This window comes from Pseudonaja textilis, chromosome 5, assembly GCF_049901715.1.
Source record: "Pseudonaja textilis isolate UNSWEBS1 chromosome 5, rPseTex1.2, whole genome shotgun sequence".
Lineage (NCBI taxonomy): Eukaryota > Metazoa > Chordata > Lepidosauria > Squamata > Elapidae > Pseudonaja > Pseudonaja textilis.
Window position 1 is genome coordinate 36,619,088 of NC_141994.1, and position 21,571 is coordinate 36,640,658.

General features: G+C 36.2%; 1 protein-coding gene across 4 annotated transcripts in view; it reads left to right on the top strand.

Moving 5' to 3' along the window:
- The window catches only part of ACSS3 (acyl-CoA synthetase short chain family member 3), a 129,133-nt gene that overhangs the window by 17,070 nt on the left and 90,492 nt on the right, over positions 1–21,571 (top strand). For all 4 annotated transcript variants that reach the window (XM_087934514.1, XM_087934515.1, XM_026699152.2 and 1 more), the window contains exons 3-10: positions 1,431–1,619; positions 3,721–3,855; positions 4,144–4,284; positions 6,229–6,309; positions 6,390–6,485; positions 9,746–9,897; positions 12,659–12,762; positions 20,161–20,256. In XM_087934514.1, coding sequence (XP_087790640.1) covers positions 1,431–1,619; positions 3,721–3,855; positions 4,144–4,284; positions 6,229–6,309; positions 6,390–6,485; positions 9,746–9,897; positions 12,659–12,762; positions 20,161–20,256 — 994 coding nt within the window. The remainder of the gene's footprint in view (positions 1–1,430; positions 1,620–3,720; positions 3,856–4,143; positions 4,285–6,228; positions 6,310–6,389; positions 6,486–9,745; positions 9,898–12,658; positions 12,763–20,160; positions 20,257–21,571) is intronic.

The window sequence follows — 21,571 nt, forward strand, 5'->3', positions numbered from 1 at the left end:
CTACCTACCAGCATCAAGGTCTACATATAGTTGGACTTTATTTGAGAAATATTGAGCAATAGATATTGGAATGTCTTCTGGGCAAGTTGCACAACTGCCTGCTTCTTCCCCCATTAGATAGGATTTGAAAAGGACAATCTATTTCTTCAATCCGTGCTTTGTGATTTTGAAAGGAATAAGCTACATTGCACTCATTGCACATATAGGGTGCTAAGGACTTATTTCTTTCTGAAAGTATGTTACAGCTAATATTTTAAAAATAGGAATAGCACATTTACTTGTTGATACATTACTTTTTTCTGATATTGGATAGGGATATTTTGTTTTTCTGACAAGTGTTTAGAGACTAGGGGAGATAAAAAGTCAATTGCCTACATAAATTACATGTTGATTGCCTATAATAGAAATGCAAGGGACTATATCAAAGGACAGATGAATTGAAATGCCTTGGGGCCTTGTAAATATTTTTGTGTATTTGTTTGATCTTTTTTTTTTCTACAAGAGCTCCCCATGTAAGTCCTTGCATGTGAACATGTAATATCATGAAATGCAAATTCTGTATTCTGTATTGTTGCTCATTGTTTTATTTGTAAATGAAATTGAGAATATAGTCAAATACAGTCTTTTCCATGTATTTATAATGTGAAGTTTCATGTTTATGTGAATTCTTTTTCAAAGAATAATATTTTGTAATATAAATAACAATCTTAGTGTTGTAGGAGTAGAGATACCAGAAATATACAGTATTTTAAGAGGTAAATTGGTCTGCATCAAGAAATAAGCATATACATTATTGCAACTGGATTCATTTTTATTTTGGTTTTCAACCAGCATAAAAATTTATGGGATTACTCACAAATTACAAGCTGTTAGTAGCATTTGAAAACAATCTAATCTAAATATCATAAGATAATATTAATAAAACATACCTCTAATAATACCTTAAATTATTACTTCCAATACACATACACACAAAATAAGAATATGAGATTGAATGTGTAAAGATACAAGCTTATTACAATTCTTTCTACAGTTACAGAATGCATACGAAATACAGAAGGAAATTAAAAAGAACCTCTAAGTATTAAACAACCTAAACTCTCCTGTTTAATTTTTTAAAATACAGTACATATGTTGCATCAAATTTTGATAGAGTACGTTCCTCTATGTACGTTCCTCTTTTATAAAAATGGATGTGAAATGGCAGCAAATGACATACTGTATATTCTGGTAAGTTTGTGAAAAGTTTAGGTGGCTTTTACTATATGATTTTATATCAAAGTGAAACTTACTCTGTACTAATATATACTGTAAACCCAACCTATGGAATTACTTCTTTATCACATAAGTTATTTTAATAGTCTAAACAATAGTTAATATCACACATACTTTAAGTTCATATCAATAATTGTAAATTGCTACTTTTACAGGTTTCCAAGCTAGCTGGTGTTATGCTGAGTCATGGTGTGAAGAAAGGAGATTGTGTTGTCATCTACATGCCGATGATACCACAGACAATGTACACTATGTTGGCTTGTGCAAGAATAGGAGCTATACATAGTCTTATTTTTGGTGGATTTGCTTCGAAAGAGCTTTCTAGTCGCATTGATCATACCAAGGTAATAAATATGTCTTGTATTTGGAGAGGAAATGACAGTCTTATGATAAATACTTTAAAAATGAACTTTTCTTTCACAGATCTCTCCCAGCTTAATTGTGTGAGAAGATCAGAACTGATGCCATTTACATTGTTTATATACCACAAATAGCCAATATTAATAGGTATTTTATTACTCAGCTGTGAAAAAAATGCTTATACTTGCTTTGGAGTAATTTCATACCTAAAAGTTGCACCTAAAAGAGCAACTTTCTTATAAGTAAGTTGACCTAGGCTTGAAGCAGAGGATAGTACATGCATTCTCAGTTCAGGCTATGTCTTAATTTTTTTGAATTCATGAGAACTTAGCACAAAGCATGAATTTAGACAGAATTTAAACTTGGACACTCCTTTAGCAGAAGCTCAACTGGTCAATATAACCTTTCAATCAAGAGTCCATTTTTTTAAGCATTGGACACGTTTGGACTAGAGAGTGAATGCTGCAACAGTGCATAAAACATATATGTATTGAAAGGATACTCTCTATCATTCCCTACCACTTCCAGCTTTCATGTCTTCTTCACTTAAAACTTTGGAGAAGTCACCTGGCAAGAAGCCTATAACCTAAAAAGTTATAATAGCAATGAATGTTGGCTTTTATCAGTAATGTTATTATCAGTTATGATTTCCTTTGAACTTCTAGCAATAAGTTTATTAAAGATAGTTCTTCCATGCGTTCACTGCAATGAACTTCTTTTTCTTATCTTTTTTACAGGTAATATTCATCAATTACAGTGTTAAAAAGAAAGAATTCCAACTGCTTCTGTGCTAGTGCTTGCCTGCTTTGCAGATTATTATGTTGTGGCTAATTCTTGTTTTTCTCTACACTAACAGTATTCAGAAAGTATAGTTTAGAGGTAGGAATAAAAGTGAATGAAATTTATTTCATATTCCAGAGAGGGTGATTTGTTTGGGTGTTAGCTGCAGAACAAAATTAGACTTGTTTTTTTCATACTGCCTTTGGTTTTGGTTTTTTCTAATCCAGTGAAATGTTGGAAAGAAAGGATGTGAAAAGGCTCAGGGCTTTTTCTGTTTACCCATCAACAGGATAACTTCCACAAATCATAACAAGATGGAATGTTATGTGGGGGAGAAGTCAGAAAATTGATGGACCAGATTTGGCTAGGAGTTGTTGAAGAAATTAATATCCTCCCATCTTGTTAATGGATCTCCATAGGAAGGGCAGCCGGGTAGAGTTTTGGAATGTTGCCAACTGTTCCATTCTAAGCCTTCCTTCCTTATTACATGACTCGAAGTACAATATATGTAGCCCCTGCTATATTTCTCTTGCAAAGACAGTGTTGTAGTTTGAAGGGAAATACAGAGATATAACCAATATGCAATTACCCAGACTTTACATATATAGCAACACGTATACATGCAACATTTTTACTATAATATTAAGACCTTGCCATTTGTACAGGTTGTTAGTCTTTAATCTTTCAGACATTTTGGACTAGCCTAAAGAAAACCGAAATGGTTAGTGAACTTCTGCATTAGAGGATATGCCTAAGAAGAAAGTTTCAAATTGTAATTAATACGGCATTACTGATTGAACAATCTAAATTTGTATTTGATGTAATGAGCAAAACTCCTAGGTTAAGCAAAAAATACACTGAGTTCAGACTTTGCATCAGGCTAAGAATCACTTAGTTTTTTTAGTTTGTGGGGTACACTAAATATTGAGGAAAAATAATAGTTTTTAATTTAAATTTAAAAACATATTTATGCCACAGGGTGATGAATCCAAGACTCGAAACAACTTGTAATTCTAAACATGAAAACAAGTCATTCTTTTGCTTGCTGCAAATGTATGCACATCATTTTTCTACTTAAACAAGCATTTATGCATGTAATTGTGGGGGAAAGATCCTGGGATTATTCAACGCTGAGTGGATTCTTTGCTTGTGGAGAAGGAGGTATGATCTTGGTGCTTAGTATGACCTGCATATATATGTATGTATGTATATGTATATTCATGTACGTGTGTGTGTGTGTGTGTGTGTGTGTGTGTGTCTGTCTGTATGTATGTATGTATGTATGTATGTACTCTCTTTTTTTAGCCAAAACTGGTTGTAACATCCACATTTGGAATAGAACCTGGAAGAAAAGTGGAATATGTACCACTTCTAGAGAAAGCATTGGAGATGATCAATCATCAACCAGAAAGAGTTCTGATTTATAGCCGCCCTAATATGGTAATTATAACAACCAAATTTATGTTCCTTATTGCTCTAGTCTTTTAAATCATATTTCCCTAAATAGCTTAATTGCAGTCTCTAATTTCATTGGATTCTGGCATTTCATCATTTTAGTGTCAATTTCCTGCTCTTTACAGCCTTAAAATACATTTATATGTGCTATTATATCGATTATATCTACTAACATTCTTGCATAAAGAAGACTTTATTATTATTTTATTGTTTTCTCTGTGCATGTACCTAAATGTGGTTTTACAAGACATAATGTTAGCACCTTGTATACAGGGAGCTGTTCCTCTTAAACCAGGACGTCATTTGGACTGGAATGAAGAAGTGGCCAAAGCAAAGCCATGTGATGCTATTCCTGTACATTCAGATCATCCACTTTATATTCTTTATACATCTGGAACTACTGGTACACCCAAGGTAGGTCAGTATTTCAATGGAAATACTTGTCATCAAGTTAAGTTCTATTCCAGATCAGGCAATATTTAATTAAATTAATTTCATTAAAACTGTTTTTCCTCCCTCTTTAAGTTTTCTCCTAGGTTTTTAGGGGTGGGGGTTGATATTCAAATTCTGATCAAGCTCCTAACTGATTTGGCACAGCTTTGCTATTGTATGGAGTGAGGGATAAGATTATAGAGCTCACTTGTGTATATTGGTGGCATATGGTCAAAATCAGTGGAATATTACTGTGTGAGTAAGGAAGTAGCAACAAAAGATAAAAAAATCCCCCTAAGAACAAGAAGAGAAATTGTAGCAACACAGCCTCCTTCTGTAACAGAGATGAGAATGAAGAAAGGAAAGGTACATTTAGCTGTAAATCTAAGAGATAGAAAATGCTTATGCATCATAAAAAGCATGGGCATTTTTACAAAGATATTTCCTAGTTGCCTAAAAAGATATCGCCAGATATCGGGTAACCTCTAAAATCCATTTGTTATTTTATGATATATTCAGTCTTGGTGTAAATGGGTTGTTTGAGGAAAGATAGAAGGCAAGTAGGGATAGGCTCTGTTTTTCAAACTTACCAGGCTAGGGCTTTTTCAACATTTGGAAATAGGGAAGGAAGAATACATTCTCTTTTCTCTTTCCTTTTCCTGGCTCAATTATTTCAGCTCTTATTGAAATAGACAATGATGCTGTTCAAACCTGTTCCAGAATCATCCCCCCACCCTTTGTGAATATTGCTGCCTTTTTTTGGGGGGGGGGAGGTGTCTTCTGGTTCTCTGTACTTGCCCAGTACAAAGCCCACCCCTTTTTATTAAGCAGCAAGGTGGGACTCCCAGAGCAGCTATAGATACACACCCCTTAAGAAACAGTATATGGTCAAACTAGCCAGCTGCACACTCAGATCTGTGATTGAGTTGGGCCAGTTAGTCACTGAGCTGACTCTGAAGATTTGTAAGGGTGACTGGCTAATGCCAGGCAAGATTGTCCATGCTGTTCTAAATACCTGGAAGAGAAAAGAAAGTAACTGGTAGGATGTGCTGCTCCAGCATGCATTTTGGAAAGTGCAGGGAACGCCAGTTTTTTTAAAGCCAGAGTTAAATCTGACCTGGTCTTCTCCAGTGTTGTTCTGTGTTAGGTCTAATAAACCATTGTAGCAGTTTCTCTGGCTGTGGAAGGAGCTGGTAAACCAGCAGTGCTAAGTTATGGGTGGACTCTTTGAAATTAGGATACATGTGGGTTAGAAGTAATAGCAGACTCATTGCACTGAATTGCATTCCTTTTCTGCCTCACATGCACACACTAAATTGAATAATGATTTGAACCATAAAATGTCCCTCCAAAAGATGTTTTCATCAATGAAATTCACCAGAAATGGTGAATATGCCAATTCAAATTTGTGGATTTACCAGCCTGTATCATTTCCACATGAAAATGGTGTGGGTTAGAAAATGGGAGCAATACACCTCAGAAATACTAACTGTATTTTGTAGTGGTTCAATAGAGAACAGCTGGTTTTCTTTCAAATACCTGAAGTTCTTCCAACATCTATTTGTGGTTCTAAAAAGGGATGGGAATTTGTGACTTTCTGCATATTATTGAACTACATGTCCATCTAACCTTGTTAAAGTTCAGAAGTATCTGGAAGACGGCAGAATATTCACCATGCTTTAAAAATACATTTGGATTAGATGAACAACAGAATCTTAATTTTTCTCCTGCCATGATAGAATTACACATTCACCATATTGTATGTAAGAACTAGATTCTGAATAAAGAACAAATGTATGCATCTTGTAATCTGTACTTGGAATTCTGAAAGCTCTTAGGAGTGGGAGGGGGAGAGGGATATTAATTTCCTGCAAGAGTTCATTTAATTCCAATTAATTATTTAAATATCAATTTTTTTTCATTCAGGGTATTGTCAGACCAACAGGTGGCTATGCAGTTATGCTTAACTGGACCATGTCAGCTATATATGGACTTAAGTCTAAAGAGGTAATTTCAGTTTATATAATACATTTCTATTAAGAAAATCGGTGCCTATATTTTAATTATATTTTATATCTCATTTTTAGGTCTGGTGGGCTGCATCTGATTTAGGCTGGGTGGTTGGTCATTCTTACATTTGCTATGGACCTCTTCTGCATGGGAATACAACAGTTTTATATGAGGTGATCATTTTGAAATTTTTAGTTATTTGAATTTCTCTTCAGCAAACAGTAAATAGAAACATACAATTCTGTTAATTAATGTATGATCACTATTACTACTTTTAGTAATAGTGCTTTTCATCAGTCTCATAGAATGTCTGGTCATGAGAAACATAATTTGTAGAGCCCTCTCATCCGCTTAGCAGCTTATGTTTGTTAGCCTAATAAAATAATACACTGCTCAAAAAAATAAAGGGAACACAAAAATAAGACATCCTAGATCTGAATGAAGGAAATATTCTTATTAAATACTTTGTTCATTACATAGTTGAATGTGCTGACAACAAAATCACACAATTATCAATGGAAATCAACTTTAGCAACCCATGGAGGTCTGGATTTGCAGTTACATTCAAAATTAAAGTGGAAAAAAATACTACAGGCTGATCCAACTTTGATGTAATGTCCTTGAAACAAGTCAGAATGAAGCTCAGTAGTGTGTGTGGCCTCCACATGCCTGTATGACCTCCCTACAATGCCTGGGTATGCTCCTGATGAGGTGGTGGATGGTCTCCTGAGGGATCTGCTCCCACACCTGGACTAAAGCATCCCCCAACCCCTGGACAGTCTGTGGTGCAACATGACGTTGGTGGATGGAACGAGACACGGTGTCCCAGATGTGCTCAATTGGATTCAGGTCTGGGGAACGGGTGGGCCAGTCCCTAGCATCAATGCTTTCATCTTTGCAGGAACTGCTGACACACGCCAGCCACATGAGGTCTAGCATTGTCTTGTATTAGGAGGAACCCAGGGCCAATCGTATCAGCATATGGTCTCACAAGGGGTCTGAGGATCTCATCTCGGCACCTAATGACAGTCAGGCTACCTCTGACGAACACATGGAGGGCTGTGCGGCCCCCTAAAGAAATGCCACCCCACACCATTACTGACCCACTGCCAAACCGGTCATGCTGAAGGATGTTGCAGGCAGCAAAACGTTCTCCACGGCGTCTCCAGACCCTGTCACGTCTGTCCCATGTGCTCAGTGTGAAGCTGCTTTCATCTGTGAAGAACACAGGGTGCCAGTGGTGAATTTGCCAATCTTGGTGTTCTCTGGCAAATGCCAAATGTCCTGCATGGTGTTGGGCTGTAAGCACAACCACCACCTGTGGACGTTGGGCCCTCATACCACCCTCATGGAGTCTGTTTTTGACCATTTGAGCAGCCACATGCACATTTGTGGTTCACTGGCGGTCATTTTGCAGGACTCCTCCTGTTCCTCCTTGCACAAAGGCGGAGGTAGCAGTCCTGATGCTGGGTTGTTGCCCTCCTACGGCCTCCTCCACATCTGATGTACTGGCGTGTCTCCTGGTCGTGCCTCCATGCTCTGGACACTACACTGACAGACACAGAAAACCTTCTTGCCACAGCTCGCATTGATGTGCCATCCTGGATGAGCTGCACTACCTAGCCACTTGTGTGTGTTGTAGACTCCGTCTCATGCTACAACTAGAGTGAAAGCACCGCCAGCATTCAAAACTGACCAAACCATCAGCCAGAAAGCATAGGAACTGAGAAGTGGTCTGTGGTCACCACCTGCAGAACCACTCCTTTATTGGGGATGTCTTGCAAACTGCCTATGCTTTCCACCTGTTGTCTATTCCCTTTGCACAACAACATGTGAAATTGATTATCAATCAGTTTTGCTACCTAAAGTGGGTAATTTGATTTCACAGAAGTGTGATTGATTTGGAGTTACATTGTGTTGTTTAAGTGTTCCCTTTATTTTTTTGAGCAGTGTAGTTTCCTGCTATGTCAGCAAGCTACAACAAGCCTGAAGTTTGCATGTTCCACATCTCTACTAGAGGTGAAGATTGAAAGCTTTTTCCTCTGATTTTAAAGTACTTTCCCCCCACTATATGCCATCTGGAGAACTATATTTTATTCACCTTCTAAGTAGTGAGTTTTAAAAACACCTTTTTAAAAAGTACATGTTGTGCATTTCTGCATTGATAATGTATGTATTTTTATCATGATTATCTTTGTGTTTTGTTTGTTTTTTCTTTTTCTGTTATCATTTTAAAATAATAAGTAAACAGCTAAGTCACGAGAACAAATCAATTTAATATATATATTCTCTCTCTCTCTCTCTCTCTCTCTCCTTGAGATAAGACTGCTCAACCAGCTGTTCAATATTAGCAAATAACCAATTTGTAAACTTACCCTCAGTAGTAATTTTGACAAAATTAGGGGCTTGGATGCTCAAGCTGTTTTTCTGCATCTTATAGGCTTTGTTAGAAGGTTAAACTAAGATTATAGAGAAACACTTGACTTATGTGGGAGAAATGGGATGTTGTGGGTGCCAGGCAGCATTCCCCAGTAGGATATTTCCTCAGTGACCTTCACAACCTTAAAGGCTCTGTGACTTATAGCAATTGCTTCACTCCTCTGTGGGAACAGGGAGAAATATTACCAAAGATGCCTGCAAGGCCCAGGCAGATTAATAGCACCAAGTTATTGAGAAACTTAAAAAGTTAATGTTGAAACAGAAAGTATACCCAAAGTTAGCCTCTGAGCCTCTGAGATAGGTAAGAGGAACCAAAAAAAAAAAAAAATCACTCATGGAAAGAGGAGAAGTCCCCCCCACCAAGTCAGGTGTTCATCATCACCCCATCCACCATGGTCCTCACTTGCACAAAAAAGGTCAAGTCTCCATTGACTAAAAGTCTGCTCATACCTGGTTTTAAAAACTGTATATGATTATGAACATAAATCAACCAAAACATAAAAGAGAATGAATAAGTGAGGACTGAGTTGAGCTCAGTTTTGATAATTTTCATGGCTACTTGCATGGAGTTTTCTTGATAACAATTTGGAAGGAGTTTAGTTTAGCCTATAGGGATCCCCTAGCTGGGATTCCCAAATAATGGTACCTAGGGTTGAGTCTACTTGAAACCCAAACAAGGTCAGCCTGGCTTTGTATCTGCTGAGATGTCTATGCAATGTGTTAATAATTACCTGGTAACAATTCAATGCAGTACTTGCAAGACACGTTTTTTTTTGTACCTTGATAATTTATTCAGTGCATCACCAGACAGCCTTGACATGCTAATGTGGGTGCATATGAATAACTTCCTCATGTTCGTACAAATGCATTTTAATAATTGTTTCAGCATTCTGCTGACACATTGATGCTATATTGCAATGAGGCCTTAAACTATGAAAAAAATCATGGAATACTTTTTAAACCAATTACATTTTTAAAACTAATCTCTTTATAGGGAAAACCTGTAGGAACTCCAGATGCAGGTGCTTTTTTCCGTGTGCTGTCAGAATATGGAGTAGTGGCTCTTTTTACTGCACCAACTGCAATTAGAGCAATCCGTCAACAGGACCCTGAGGCTGTCCTGGGGAAACAGTACAATTTGACAAGGTGAATTTTGGTCTCTTTGCTTATCATATTTGCAGATGATGCAAAATTGGGTATGATAGCAAAGCCCTAGAAAACAGAAATAATATTAAAATGGGCCTTGATTATTGGACAAACAGCTTTAATAAGCTCCGCAAACTAGGACAGGAAGAACAATACTCTCTGAATATGGCTTTGATCTCATTAAACTTGATCTGTGTTTATTCCAGATAATTTATTGGTGGCAGATGCACTTCTAATCATCTCCTCCTCCTCCTCCTCCCCCTCAGCATATTTCTGCAAGTGCAGGGCCCACTTTTTGAACACACTTCTAATCTCATTTCTTTTATTCAGGAATCTGTTTGAAAGATATTGTCAGATATCTTGTACTTCAGTTACCTGATACCTTAATTCTCTTTGTCTTTCAGAAAACATCTTCTAAAACTATTGCCACTTCTCATTATTGTGAGGCCTTTTCATATTATTTAATTCATGAACTCTATCATATTAGAATCTGTTGGTGAAAAAGTGTTACTTTCTCTACTTCTACCTTTACACTAGATAGAACAGCATAATGAACTGGAGTGAACTTGTATTTTTAATTGAACAGGGTAATTATCTTCTGCAATAATCCACTTTACTGTTGTATTGTTTTGGCACAGTGGCTGGTTCTGGGTTTAAGAAGCTGATTCCACATGGAATCTCAGCAGGATCACTTTTCTACTGTATCTAATTCACTTTAAAGACATCTGTTGCTTAGTCTTCTAGTCAGCAGGAGGGCTCTAAAGGATGATTTTCTCCTTCCCTTCTGGGACACCCAATAAGGGGGAAAAAAAGAAACCTTTAGTTAGGAAAATAAAAAAAAGTGTACTACTTGCATTAACCAAACAATAGTCATACAGATACACAGCCAATATTACACAGGGACAAGAATCACTCGAGGTAAGAGTTATTAAGTTTCCTCTCAATAGTCTGAGCACTCTTCTGTGCAGTACATTTCGAAAGCACAATGCTTGCTTAAAGTGTTCCCATTATAAAAATACCAATATTTTTGCAAAAAATTTGTGGAGTTGTGTCATTCTCTTGGTTGCTTGATCTCCCCAGATCTTCCTCTTTGGCCAATTTAAACCCTGTCTACCTCTGAACTCTGTGCTAACTAATCTGAATCTTATGCACTTAACCACAGCATTACGTGGCTGCAGGGAGTTGTGAGTTCTTTGTGTTTGGTCAAGGAGCAGTACAAAGATTACAGGCATACCACATGATTGTTGGAAGGTATAATAATAAAAACTAGAAAGCCTATGGAGTTTCCTTTTGCTGCCTAATATACCAGACAGAATCAAGGTGGAATTATTTTGAGTTTGTTCCTTATGCTTTACTTAATTTCCCAGGACTGTCTCTTACTTTTGATTAACTGTTACTGCATACTTTCTTCAAAATTATCTCAGCACATCTCTAAAGGAATGGATCCCAGCAGGGCACAGTACTACAAGAAGAGAAACACTGTCCCTTGTTCCTTTATCTCCCCAAGCTGCCTCTTACAATAATTTCTTTTTACTAGCTATTCTTCAAGATAAATGCCTTCTGCTCCTCTCTTTTGTCTTTATAGGTCTGTGTCTGTGTGTCTCTGTTTGCATGCACAACGGCATTTCTTCTTTTCTTAATGAACAAATCTAATCTTTGTTTCTTCTTTCTCTATTTCTTTTAACCTCTCCATTCTGGAAGGTCACCTGTTCTGTTTTCTTCTGGATGTCATGCTGTCAAGCAAGAAGTATTTTATCACTTCTGCATACAGTACATTAGTATCGGATGGTTCTACTGCCTTTGATTCCAACTTCCATCCACTACAGACTTGTTGAATCAGATCCCTAGCATTCAAGTTAATTTCCTTACTCTTCCTTGCAAATCTCTACACATCTGCATAACTTTACTTATTATCCGGCTCTATTGTAAGTGGGTACTACTGTAATTGTAACAGCTATAACAACTGAATCCTGCAAGTTTGAATCCTTCTTTTATCTTTGTGCTATCTAGGGAGGCACCTCTCTGAGCCATTTATTCATTTTACTATATTGACTGAGACTTGCACCCATCTTATCTGACCACTGCCTTGAAAGCAGCTCTTCATTTTTTTCAGGGCCATTCTTTCTGCCCTCTACAGCTACAGTACATAAGAAATTTCCTTCATCTAACAATATGCTTGTTTCTTGTTTCAGCAGCACATGCCATCAGGTACTTGAAAATCATGTACATTTATTGTGCAAAAGGAAAATGTAATAATCCTTGAACAAACAATGAACAATCAATCCAATTTACAGACATTATACTAAAGTAAACGTGTTTGTCTCAGATATCACGGGATCTTTTGCTGCAGAAAAACTAACATGATTACCTATTTGAAAATCCTTGTAAGATAGAGAATCTGAGGCCCCAGGCTTATAAGTGATCCTTAAAAATCATATTTATGAACTTGGAAACCTCCCAAACTTGTTACAAATCGTATTTCTTAAAGTGATAAGAGGATCATTGATAGTAAGTGATAGTAAATAAATTCATTGTAATTATTTTTCATTACCTGAAAATGTGAATATAATGAAGTCATCTTGAGTTTTTATCCTGCCCTCACTGCTGGAATAGCATTCAAATATAAAATGTAAAAAAAAGTGAGTATCCCTGCTTCATAAGTCTTCTTTAACAAACAATACTATACATAGCTGCATCTTTTGTTACATGTTTATATTTCTTAGTGGGAAAGTAATGTTGAAAATAATCCTATTTAATGTAGGTTTCGAACGTTATTTGTAGCTGGTGAACGCTGTGATGTGGATACATTAGAATGGTGCAAAAAAATTTTCAAGGTACCAGTTTTGGATCATTGGTGGCAAACTGGTGAGTTGATTATACTTGTCTGAAAACAAATTCACATAAACAGTTTTACCTCTTTTCTGATTGAAGTTTGTATTTTAGATTAGTTCACATGTGGGGCAAATTAAATAAGTTCGTATTGTTTCATTAACTTGAATTTCTTTTTATAGCTACTGTATTGCCTTCCCACTTTATTTTGGTTTCTTTTACTATATCTGTTTGCTATATATTATTGTTTTGAGTTATTGTGTTTATGTAAGAATCATTAATTAACTGAATGTGATTGTCTTGGGAAAACAAAAGACTGATATGCGCTTATTTTTAGAAAAAAATATTTTTCTTATCTGTATGTAAAATGGGAAGGAATAGAGTTAAAATGCACCAGTGTCAAAACTCCAGATATGTAAAAATTACATACAGTAAAAAAATTTTTTTTAACTCTCAGATCAGTTGTAAGTAGGCAAGAGTTGCACATGAACCACACCCTCAAAACTGATAGCAAACATTGGGAGAAAATATCCACCATTTACACTCTGATAGATATTTGAAAACAAAGATAGTTTTAAATGGGGAGAGCACTGACCTTGGAGAAAATGTGCCTGAAAAATGAGTCTTCTGATGCAGGTTACATCTCCTTTACCTAGCCCCACCCATCAATAGCCATTTGGATTGTTTGAGGGGTTGCAGAGAGCAAATTCACTATCCTTTGCCTTTGGTCCCAATATTACCATGAGGTTGAACACATGGAGAACATAAAGGTGATACAGTTTCCTTCATGCATTGAATCATACTTCTTGAATAGCTTTGTTGTCGTAGCTATTTTCATAGTCTATCCTGAAAGACATGGAGGTTAGACAGACATTGCTGCAGCTGTTTTTTTGCTTCATCCTGGAAAGACCAGCTCAAGTAGAAAAAACCCATCAACCAAACTCCATCCATGTGTTTATTAATGATTTATCCATCTTCACTGGCTAGGATGTTTATTTAACAGTAATGAACAGAAGTTTTATTTTGTCACGTTGATGACTGGGCAATGCTGGAATATGTTGTAACTCACCACTGAGAAGTGACTACAGAGAGTCTCTTGTGAGATTGGCTTCATGGAGATGTTGCTGTAACAACAAACAAACAAGCTGGATGAAACTGAGTAGCAGCTGAAGTGCCAGTTATGTCTAGAAAGGGCTGGGTGGAGTCCCTCTGCTCCATCTGGTTATTTTGGGCTTATAAAATAAGGTTGGAAGTGGTTCAAAACTGCTATTCAGAGCAGAGATACCCAGACCATCCCAGACTCATGGCTGTCCAATCTTTGAAAACTTCCAATGATGGACCACCTATGATTCCAGGAAACAGGCTGTGCCACTGTTTAATAGCTGTCATGATCAAGAAATTCATCCTGGTCTTAAGTTTGAATTTCTCTAAAGCTTTCATCCCTTGGTTCTTGTTCTGGTTCTCAGGCACTATATAGAATAAATCCACATCCTTTTAAATAGATGAGCCATAACAACTGTCTCTAGAGCCATCTAAAATTCCAAATAATCCCAATAAATAGGTGTTATATTCTCTTTGGTTCCTCAATATATTAAAATTCTTCCTTCCCTTCAGCTAAGTCAAAGCTTTCTTACTGCTATGCCCATTATTATTGGTCCCTGTAACTAATTTTATAGCATTCCTCAATGGACTATTAGCAGACAGAGGAACGTTCAAATGCTATTTATTAAAGCCCAAGTATCTGAAGGAGCTGCAGCTGACATTGAGATATGAACAAGAATGTATAACAAATGGCAGAACTGGGGATTTTTTTTCACAGAGCCCAGGGCATGAGAGGCAGATTTATAGTGTAGTCTCACTAAGTGGAGGATTAAGTAAGATTATACATAATTAAGTAGAGATGTTTAAGAATTTGAACTAATTAAGTAGAGGTTAATTAGTATAAATTCTTAAATGTAGCAGATAGTGGGGAATAGCCAAGGCAAAGTGATGTTCAGGTTGGGAGTCAGTCAGTGTACAAATTAAATAAAACTGAATTGATAAAATAAAGACAAAGGATACATAATTTATATAATGGTTTACTATCATGTGTCATACAGAAGAAATAAAAGATGTTTAGTTAACATATCTGGTAATAGTATTCATGTTAGTATACCAACTTGAATCCCACTTTAAAAATAAAAGTGATGAAAAGATTTTGCTAACTATAGAGTTAAAGGAAACGTTATGGAAATTGTAGGGTTTGAGTGGTTTTTGTTTCTCAAGTGCCCAAATAAGAAGATGGCGTTTATTCAGTGAGAGAAGATAAAATGTTTTGAAAACAGTAGTACTAATATCTTCATTTTCCTTCTGTTTTCTGAAATTTTTAATAGCAGTGATACAAATCTGTGAATCACCATTTACTTGAGCCAGCTTTTCAAAATTTTGTCAAAATTAGAAATATACATGTTCCAACCCCACCCCAATTTCAATACCTCTGTTGGTAGTCCAGGTTTATTCCTCTGAAAGTATCCCCACGTGCATTTTTTCTCATTTCTTCTAATTTTGGAACTGCATATGTACGGCATCACACTTTCTTCTGAAATTGTGTGTTAAGCATGAATCCAGTGTTTCTTTTCAGGCTCCTTCCTTGCCTTGCGCAGCCCCTTACTGATTGCAGTAAAAGAAAAACTAATCTAAGTTCAGACATGGATCTAATCTCAAAGTAATTTTAAGGTGTGCTAAAGGAGAGAGAGATGCTGGGGAAGTTTTTCCAATCTCATTTGCATAAATGAGAGAAGCTCTGACTGCCATTAGTTTAATATGTTTCTCTGAAAATGTTACAGGTTGCTGATGTCATTTCTGTTGCCTAGCAACAGCTTTTTCCCTTGTTCTGTGACTAGGGGCTTCATTAGGTAACATAGATATTTTTACTGATGGTTTGTGAATAGGAAACTGAGAGTTAAACTCCATGAATTTCTCTTAGATAAAGAATAATCCTTTGGTACATTTAAGACAGCCCTGATGGATCTTTTCATGGAGAAAGAGTACAAAAGAGGTTATGAAACACTAATCCCTGCTGTAGATGGTTTTTCACATATTTAAAAATAGCAGCTGTCTGATATGTTCTCTTTTGTCTATGGTGGGCTACTGATATTAAAGCAGACATAATGCTTTTTTGGAAGCAGTTAAATGTTTAACACAGATATATGAGATTCTTTTGTGTTAATATCTGTGTCTTGTCCATTGAACATCAACTGTTAAGTACCTTAAAGATGGAAATGAGTAAGATGTTTTGATTCTATTCAAAATTGGAAAAAAGAAAGATTTTCATTAAACTGTTCTGATGTGCTGGTACACAAGAGAGTAAAAAGTAATGGCAATAACCTTGAAGTTGTTTCTGCCACTTTGCCTTAACAAGTTATGCCTGTTTATCATCCCCTTTCCAAAACGCAGTTTCAGTCGAGATCCTTATTGCTTTCTTCTCCCTTCTGTAGGATGTACTATGAAAGAAAAGTTTATCTTTCAAAGTGGGAAATGAAATAAGTAAAATGACCATTTAACTGTCTGAATTTTAAAAAGTAAATAATTCAGTGATGCCACTCATTATATGAATGCAATAGGATGCAGTCCAGTAGTGGAAAGCAGAAAGGCCATGTAGAAAAGTTAGCGATGGGGTTAACAGGTTTGCCTGCTGCAATCAAAAGCAACTGATAGAGCACTCCATGCACTGACCTCACACATCATGGAAATAGCAAGGTTTGTTTTAGGAGAAGGTGAAAAACATGACTTCTCTACCAGATTAGACAAACTTGCCAGATGGCCTTGGCAATATGAATGGGTCATGCTGACATATCTTTTATGAATAGTAAAAGTTATGAAATTGTGTCAGTGTGCCACTGTTCCTGTCTTCCGGAGGTTAAAAAAAATATAGTGGCAGATGAAGCCATAGTGCGCATGAATCATAGCAAATTTTCCCCCTCTTTTTTTCTCCTCCCTCCCTGTGATTTTTCTGATTTTGTAAACAGCTTTACTTTAATAGAAGTTTCATTTAAACAATGAGAATTTCCCACCATTGATTTTGTTTAAAGTAGCAGATCTTAAGATGGCATTGAAATCATGCTATCTCTCATTAGAAAAGTATTTTCACAAGGAAATATTCAGTAACAAAGTGCTTCTGAAACTGAAGTACTGTCTACTTAAATTGATTTTTGCCTGTGGCCATACTCTTTATTTCTGCTTCATCTATCTCCTTTTCATTAAAGTTCTATTTTTTATTATTTTTATCTGGTTTTAAATCTATTTTTATCCACTTAGATGACCCTTTGCTTAGATTAATTCAATACCTTCCTCCCCTCTTAAGATATTATATATATATAAAATATTTATCTGTCTAATGGAGAAAATGTCCTGACTCATAGATCTATACCAAAAGTACAGAAGTTTCACTTTGAGTCTCAATCTATATCAGGAGTAAAGTCTGAACAGAGCTAGTAACTCCAAACAACCAGAATATGTCTACTGCTCTCCCTCAACTGGAGAAATCAAATCAGTAATAAAGAATAGAATAGAATAGAGCTGGAAAGGACCTTAGAGGTCATCTAGTCCAACCCCCTGCTCAAGAGGAGAACCTATACTATCTCAGATAACTGACTATCCAGTCTCTTCTTAAAAACCTCCATTGATGGAGCGCACTGATGGAGATTAATGATTTAATCTCTTTTTAACATGTCCTCAAACAGACATGCTGGAAAATCAATATTTTTAGAAGACTTATACTGGTTTCTTGATATATTTGAATCCATTGAGGAAAAATGCTTCTAAAGTTTTTCTCAAAAGGAATGGCAACAGATGGAGGAATGCCTTGGAATCACCTTTCCACCTCAATAAAATGGAGTAAATACAAATTGGAGTTCTATTAATATGTCTATTAAAAAGCCACTCTTTCATTGAGTCTGTGGCTATGTATTTAAGTTTCTCAAATACATTTAGTAGCCATGGAGTGGCTTTCCAGTTCAAGGGGTATTTGTATGATTTTCCTAAGTTTAATTTTTTACAATTCCAGATATTAATTAGACTGAGAAATTATTTGGCATCCTTTCAAATTTATTCTAATTGGGTCTTCAGAGATATGACTATTAAGCCTGTACTGCCATCCTACAAATTTGGGTTCATTGCAAAAATAAAACCAGAAACCCAGACATATGTAGTTGATCATCTGTCCTGGTATCTACTCTTTCATCTTTCTGTTAAACCTAGTTCAATGCCAGTAACCTAATTTCCTTAGCATACTGGACCAGATATGTTTATGTTTAATTGACTCCGTGACTCACCTCTCCCCATCCCGGCCTCCGGTTGTTCAGTCCTTTTCCAATTAAGTCGCAGTGCCTCAATCACAAAAAATCCCCCTAATTTCTCAATTGAAAAAAAGATAAAGCTCCAGATAAAAATTCTGACTGGTGGGCTTTCATGTTAACCCCCCTGGTTATTAATATTAACAATTCCTTGTCATTTCCTATAAAGACTGGATTAAATCTATCACTGTTCCAACAGACAAGAAAATTGATAGGCAAAATACTGCAAATACTGCTATGTTGGGATGAGAAGGAAGTTTAGCTTCCCATAGGATGGAGCTTTCATAGAAGGAACGATTGATACAGAGTTGGCAAAAAAGGGGAAAGTATTTAAACACCTGATCTGTTAAAATCAGAGAGAAATGGCATAGATAAGTGACCAAAAAGGAAACAAGGTAACGACAAAAACTGAGAGGCACATTGATAATATGCATGGGCACCATAAAGAAAGATCCAAGTTCACAATTCGGCCTGAAACTCAAAACAGTGGCTGCCATCAATGTGCAAAATACTAAACTGATTTGATAGTATAAAAGATAGATTTCTGCCATGTATTCATTTTATTCCCTTTTGATCATGAGGTGCCTTTTTCAAGACTATCTTTTATTTATCTAACTCATTCTGTTGCCAATTAGTGTGTGTCTTTTGCAATTGTGGAGATTGAAGATATTTTTTCATTGTATTTTCTTTTCTTCTATGTAGTCTCCTTATTGTGATGCTTTCAGTGTACCCCTTATTGCAGAAGATTTCAATAAGACTCAGGTTGCAAAGGCATGTACATTTTTGTGGAAGTGTCCTATATGTTTTAGAGGGTTCACTTCTGGTTAGGCATGAATAGAAATGTTGCTTAACATAATATTATGAATGCAGTATTACAGATAGTCCAGAAAGTGTTTGGGGCTGGAATTGCTGTTGCTAAGTGATATGGTTATAAAATGTGAAGTCACATGACTGCATTGGTAGTCCTGATAGTTTCCAATGCCAATGACGATTGCAGAGGTCATTAAGCAAGGAGCCCACATGACCACAATGTGGGAAAGGTTACTAGAACTGCATTCCAGACAAGCAGGCTAGTAGGTTAGAGTGATAGGCAGATATGCAGGTACTGGTACTACATACAGGCAGGTGAATGGATGGGGGCACCATGAATGGGCATTATGGAAGATGCACAGGTGTTGCAGAGTGTAGGTAGGTGGGCTGTATGGAGTATGAGATCCCCATAATGCCCAGGGGCTTCTTGTGAAGAAAAGTGGCAGGAGCAAGAGCAACTTAACAGCAGCAATTTGTGGCATGCTGCTAGCTTTCCCGTTGACTTTGCTTGTGGGAGGGATGGGTTGCAAATGTCAATTACATGACCACAGGATCCTGACACTATCATAATTGAGAGCTGGTTGCCAAACATCCAAATCATGCTTGCATGACTTTGGGGACTGTGACATCATAACTTTGAACAGTCATTGAATGAGTGGTCTTAACACAAGGACTACCTGTATACCATATAATCAATCCATTGTATGTGATGAAGTCATCCTTAAAAGTCAGGTTAATTTGATAAAAGGATTTGTATGCTTTCTGTACTGATTCTAATATTAGCAGAAGTATCATATAGGGACTGGACTGAATGTTCTTCAGTTCATTTCATTCTCAGATACACTCAGTTAAGCATGTTAGGTTGAGTGATAATAACTGGCTCCACATCACCTTATGAGCTTAATGCTCTATTAAGGACTTCTACCAGAGTTTCTTTAGTGCCAGTTCAAGAGTGCTTATTAGTGTCCTTAGGTCAGTGCTACCCAAACCTGAGAAAATTACCCAAGATTGGGAAAAGTGGTTTTTATTTGAATAAATTACAGATGAATCCATTACCCAATCACAATAGGGACATTTAAAGAATAATTTTCAGATAAGCAGTAAAAAGGACTTACAAGTAGTTTTGGGTAAATGAGGGCAAATATTTAGGAAGCAGTCTCAGGCTATTTCAATTCTAAAAAAAGAAAGTTGTTTTTAATGTGAACCTCAAAGCCAATTAATTTACACATGAAAATAACTTCTAATTACAACATTTAAAAAATCTTTAAAAACATTTTTTTTTAAATTACAGAAACAGGCTCGCCAATAACAGCTTCCTGCATTGGCTTAGGAAACTCACTAACTCCTCCTCCAGGACAGACAGGAAAGTTGGTACCAGGATACAATGGTAAACTTGCAAAGTAGAGGCTGTTAAAATAGTCTCTCTCTCTCTCTCTCTCTGTGTGTGTGTGTGAGAGAGAGAGAATGAAAGAGGGGGGAGGGGAGGGGAAGATAATTTTTAGCAATTCTATTCATGACAAAAAGGAACAGGTACAAACTTTAAATCTTAAGAGTTGCTCTTTTGACAATTTAGAACCAAAGCAACGTTGATATTTTTTTAACTACTTCAAATTTCCTGTTATCTCCACAGTGAAAGAAACCCTGCAAAACATATCTTTATGCAATATATTTATGAAATTGTACCATGGATCAATTGTTTTCTAAAGCTGCAGTAACTATTTTCATTCTAACATCAAGGCACAACATAGTGTAATGTGGCCTGTTATTGCTTCATCTTTTGCTTGGATTCTTTGGAGCAGGGTGTCTAATCCTGGCAACTTTTAAGACTTGTGGACTTCAACTCTCAGAATTCTCCCACCAGCCATGTTGAAATCCACAAGTCTTAAAGTAGCCAAGGTTGGAGGCCCTTGCTTTAGAATATCCCCACCCACATAGGTTTTCACATATGACTTTCTGTTCTGTAGTACAAGTACTCAGGAGAATAGCTTATATATTAAAGTGTATGGGGCAGAATGAATAAAAGTAAAAAATTTAACTTATATGCAAACTGCTTCATAGAGATTAGATTGCTTGTGGGCTAGGAAACATATCTAGCTCTGTCATAGCAAATCAGTCTAGAGCTACAGATACTTTTGAAGATCTATCTGGGAGAATGAGTTTTGTCGATTATACTGGAATCATAGCAACTATCCTGCATAAATACATTTCACGATTCAGAAAATCTCTAATGAAATTATCTGGAGTTCAACTATTTTATCAGGAAGACTTTTATGAAGCACGCATAAAAAGGCAATAGCTGTTCCTAATTTGAATGACAAGTGAAGAAAGAATAGAACATATGCAATCAAAATTAAAGGAGTAACAGTTTTCATAATGTTATGATTTAACTTTGAACAGCAAGAGATATTTTCTCTTAAAATATAATTAAAGTTAAAATTGTAAAATGAAATTATGAAATGTAGTGGAAGCTATTTTAATTAATTCAAAAATAGTTGATTATTTTTTATATAAAGGATGCTTGAAAAGGTATGCTTTAAAAATTATATATATATATTTCTTATTTTGATAAGATGCATGTTAATGATGAAGCAAATCTAGGAATAGATATTGGCTTGTCAATTTCTACTTCATTATTCTAAAGACTGTAAATTTTGAAAGCAACAATTTTTATTCCATTTAACTTTCTGAAGTTGATTAATGTT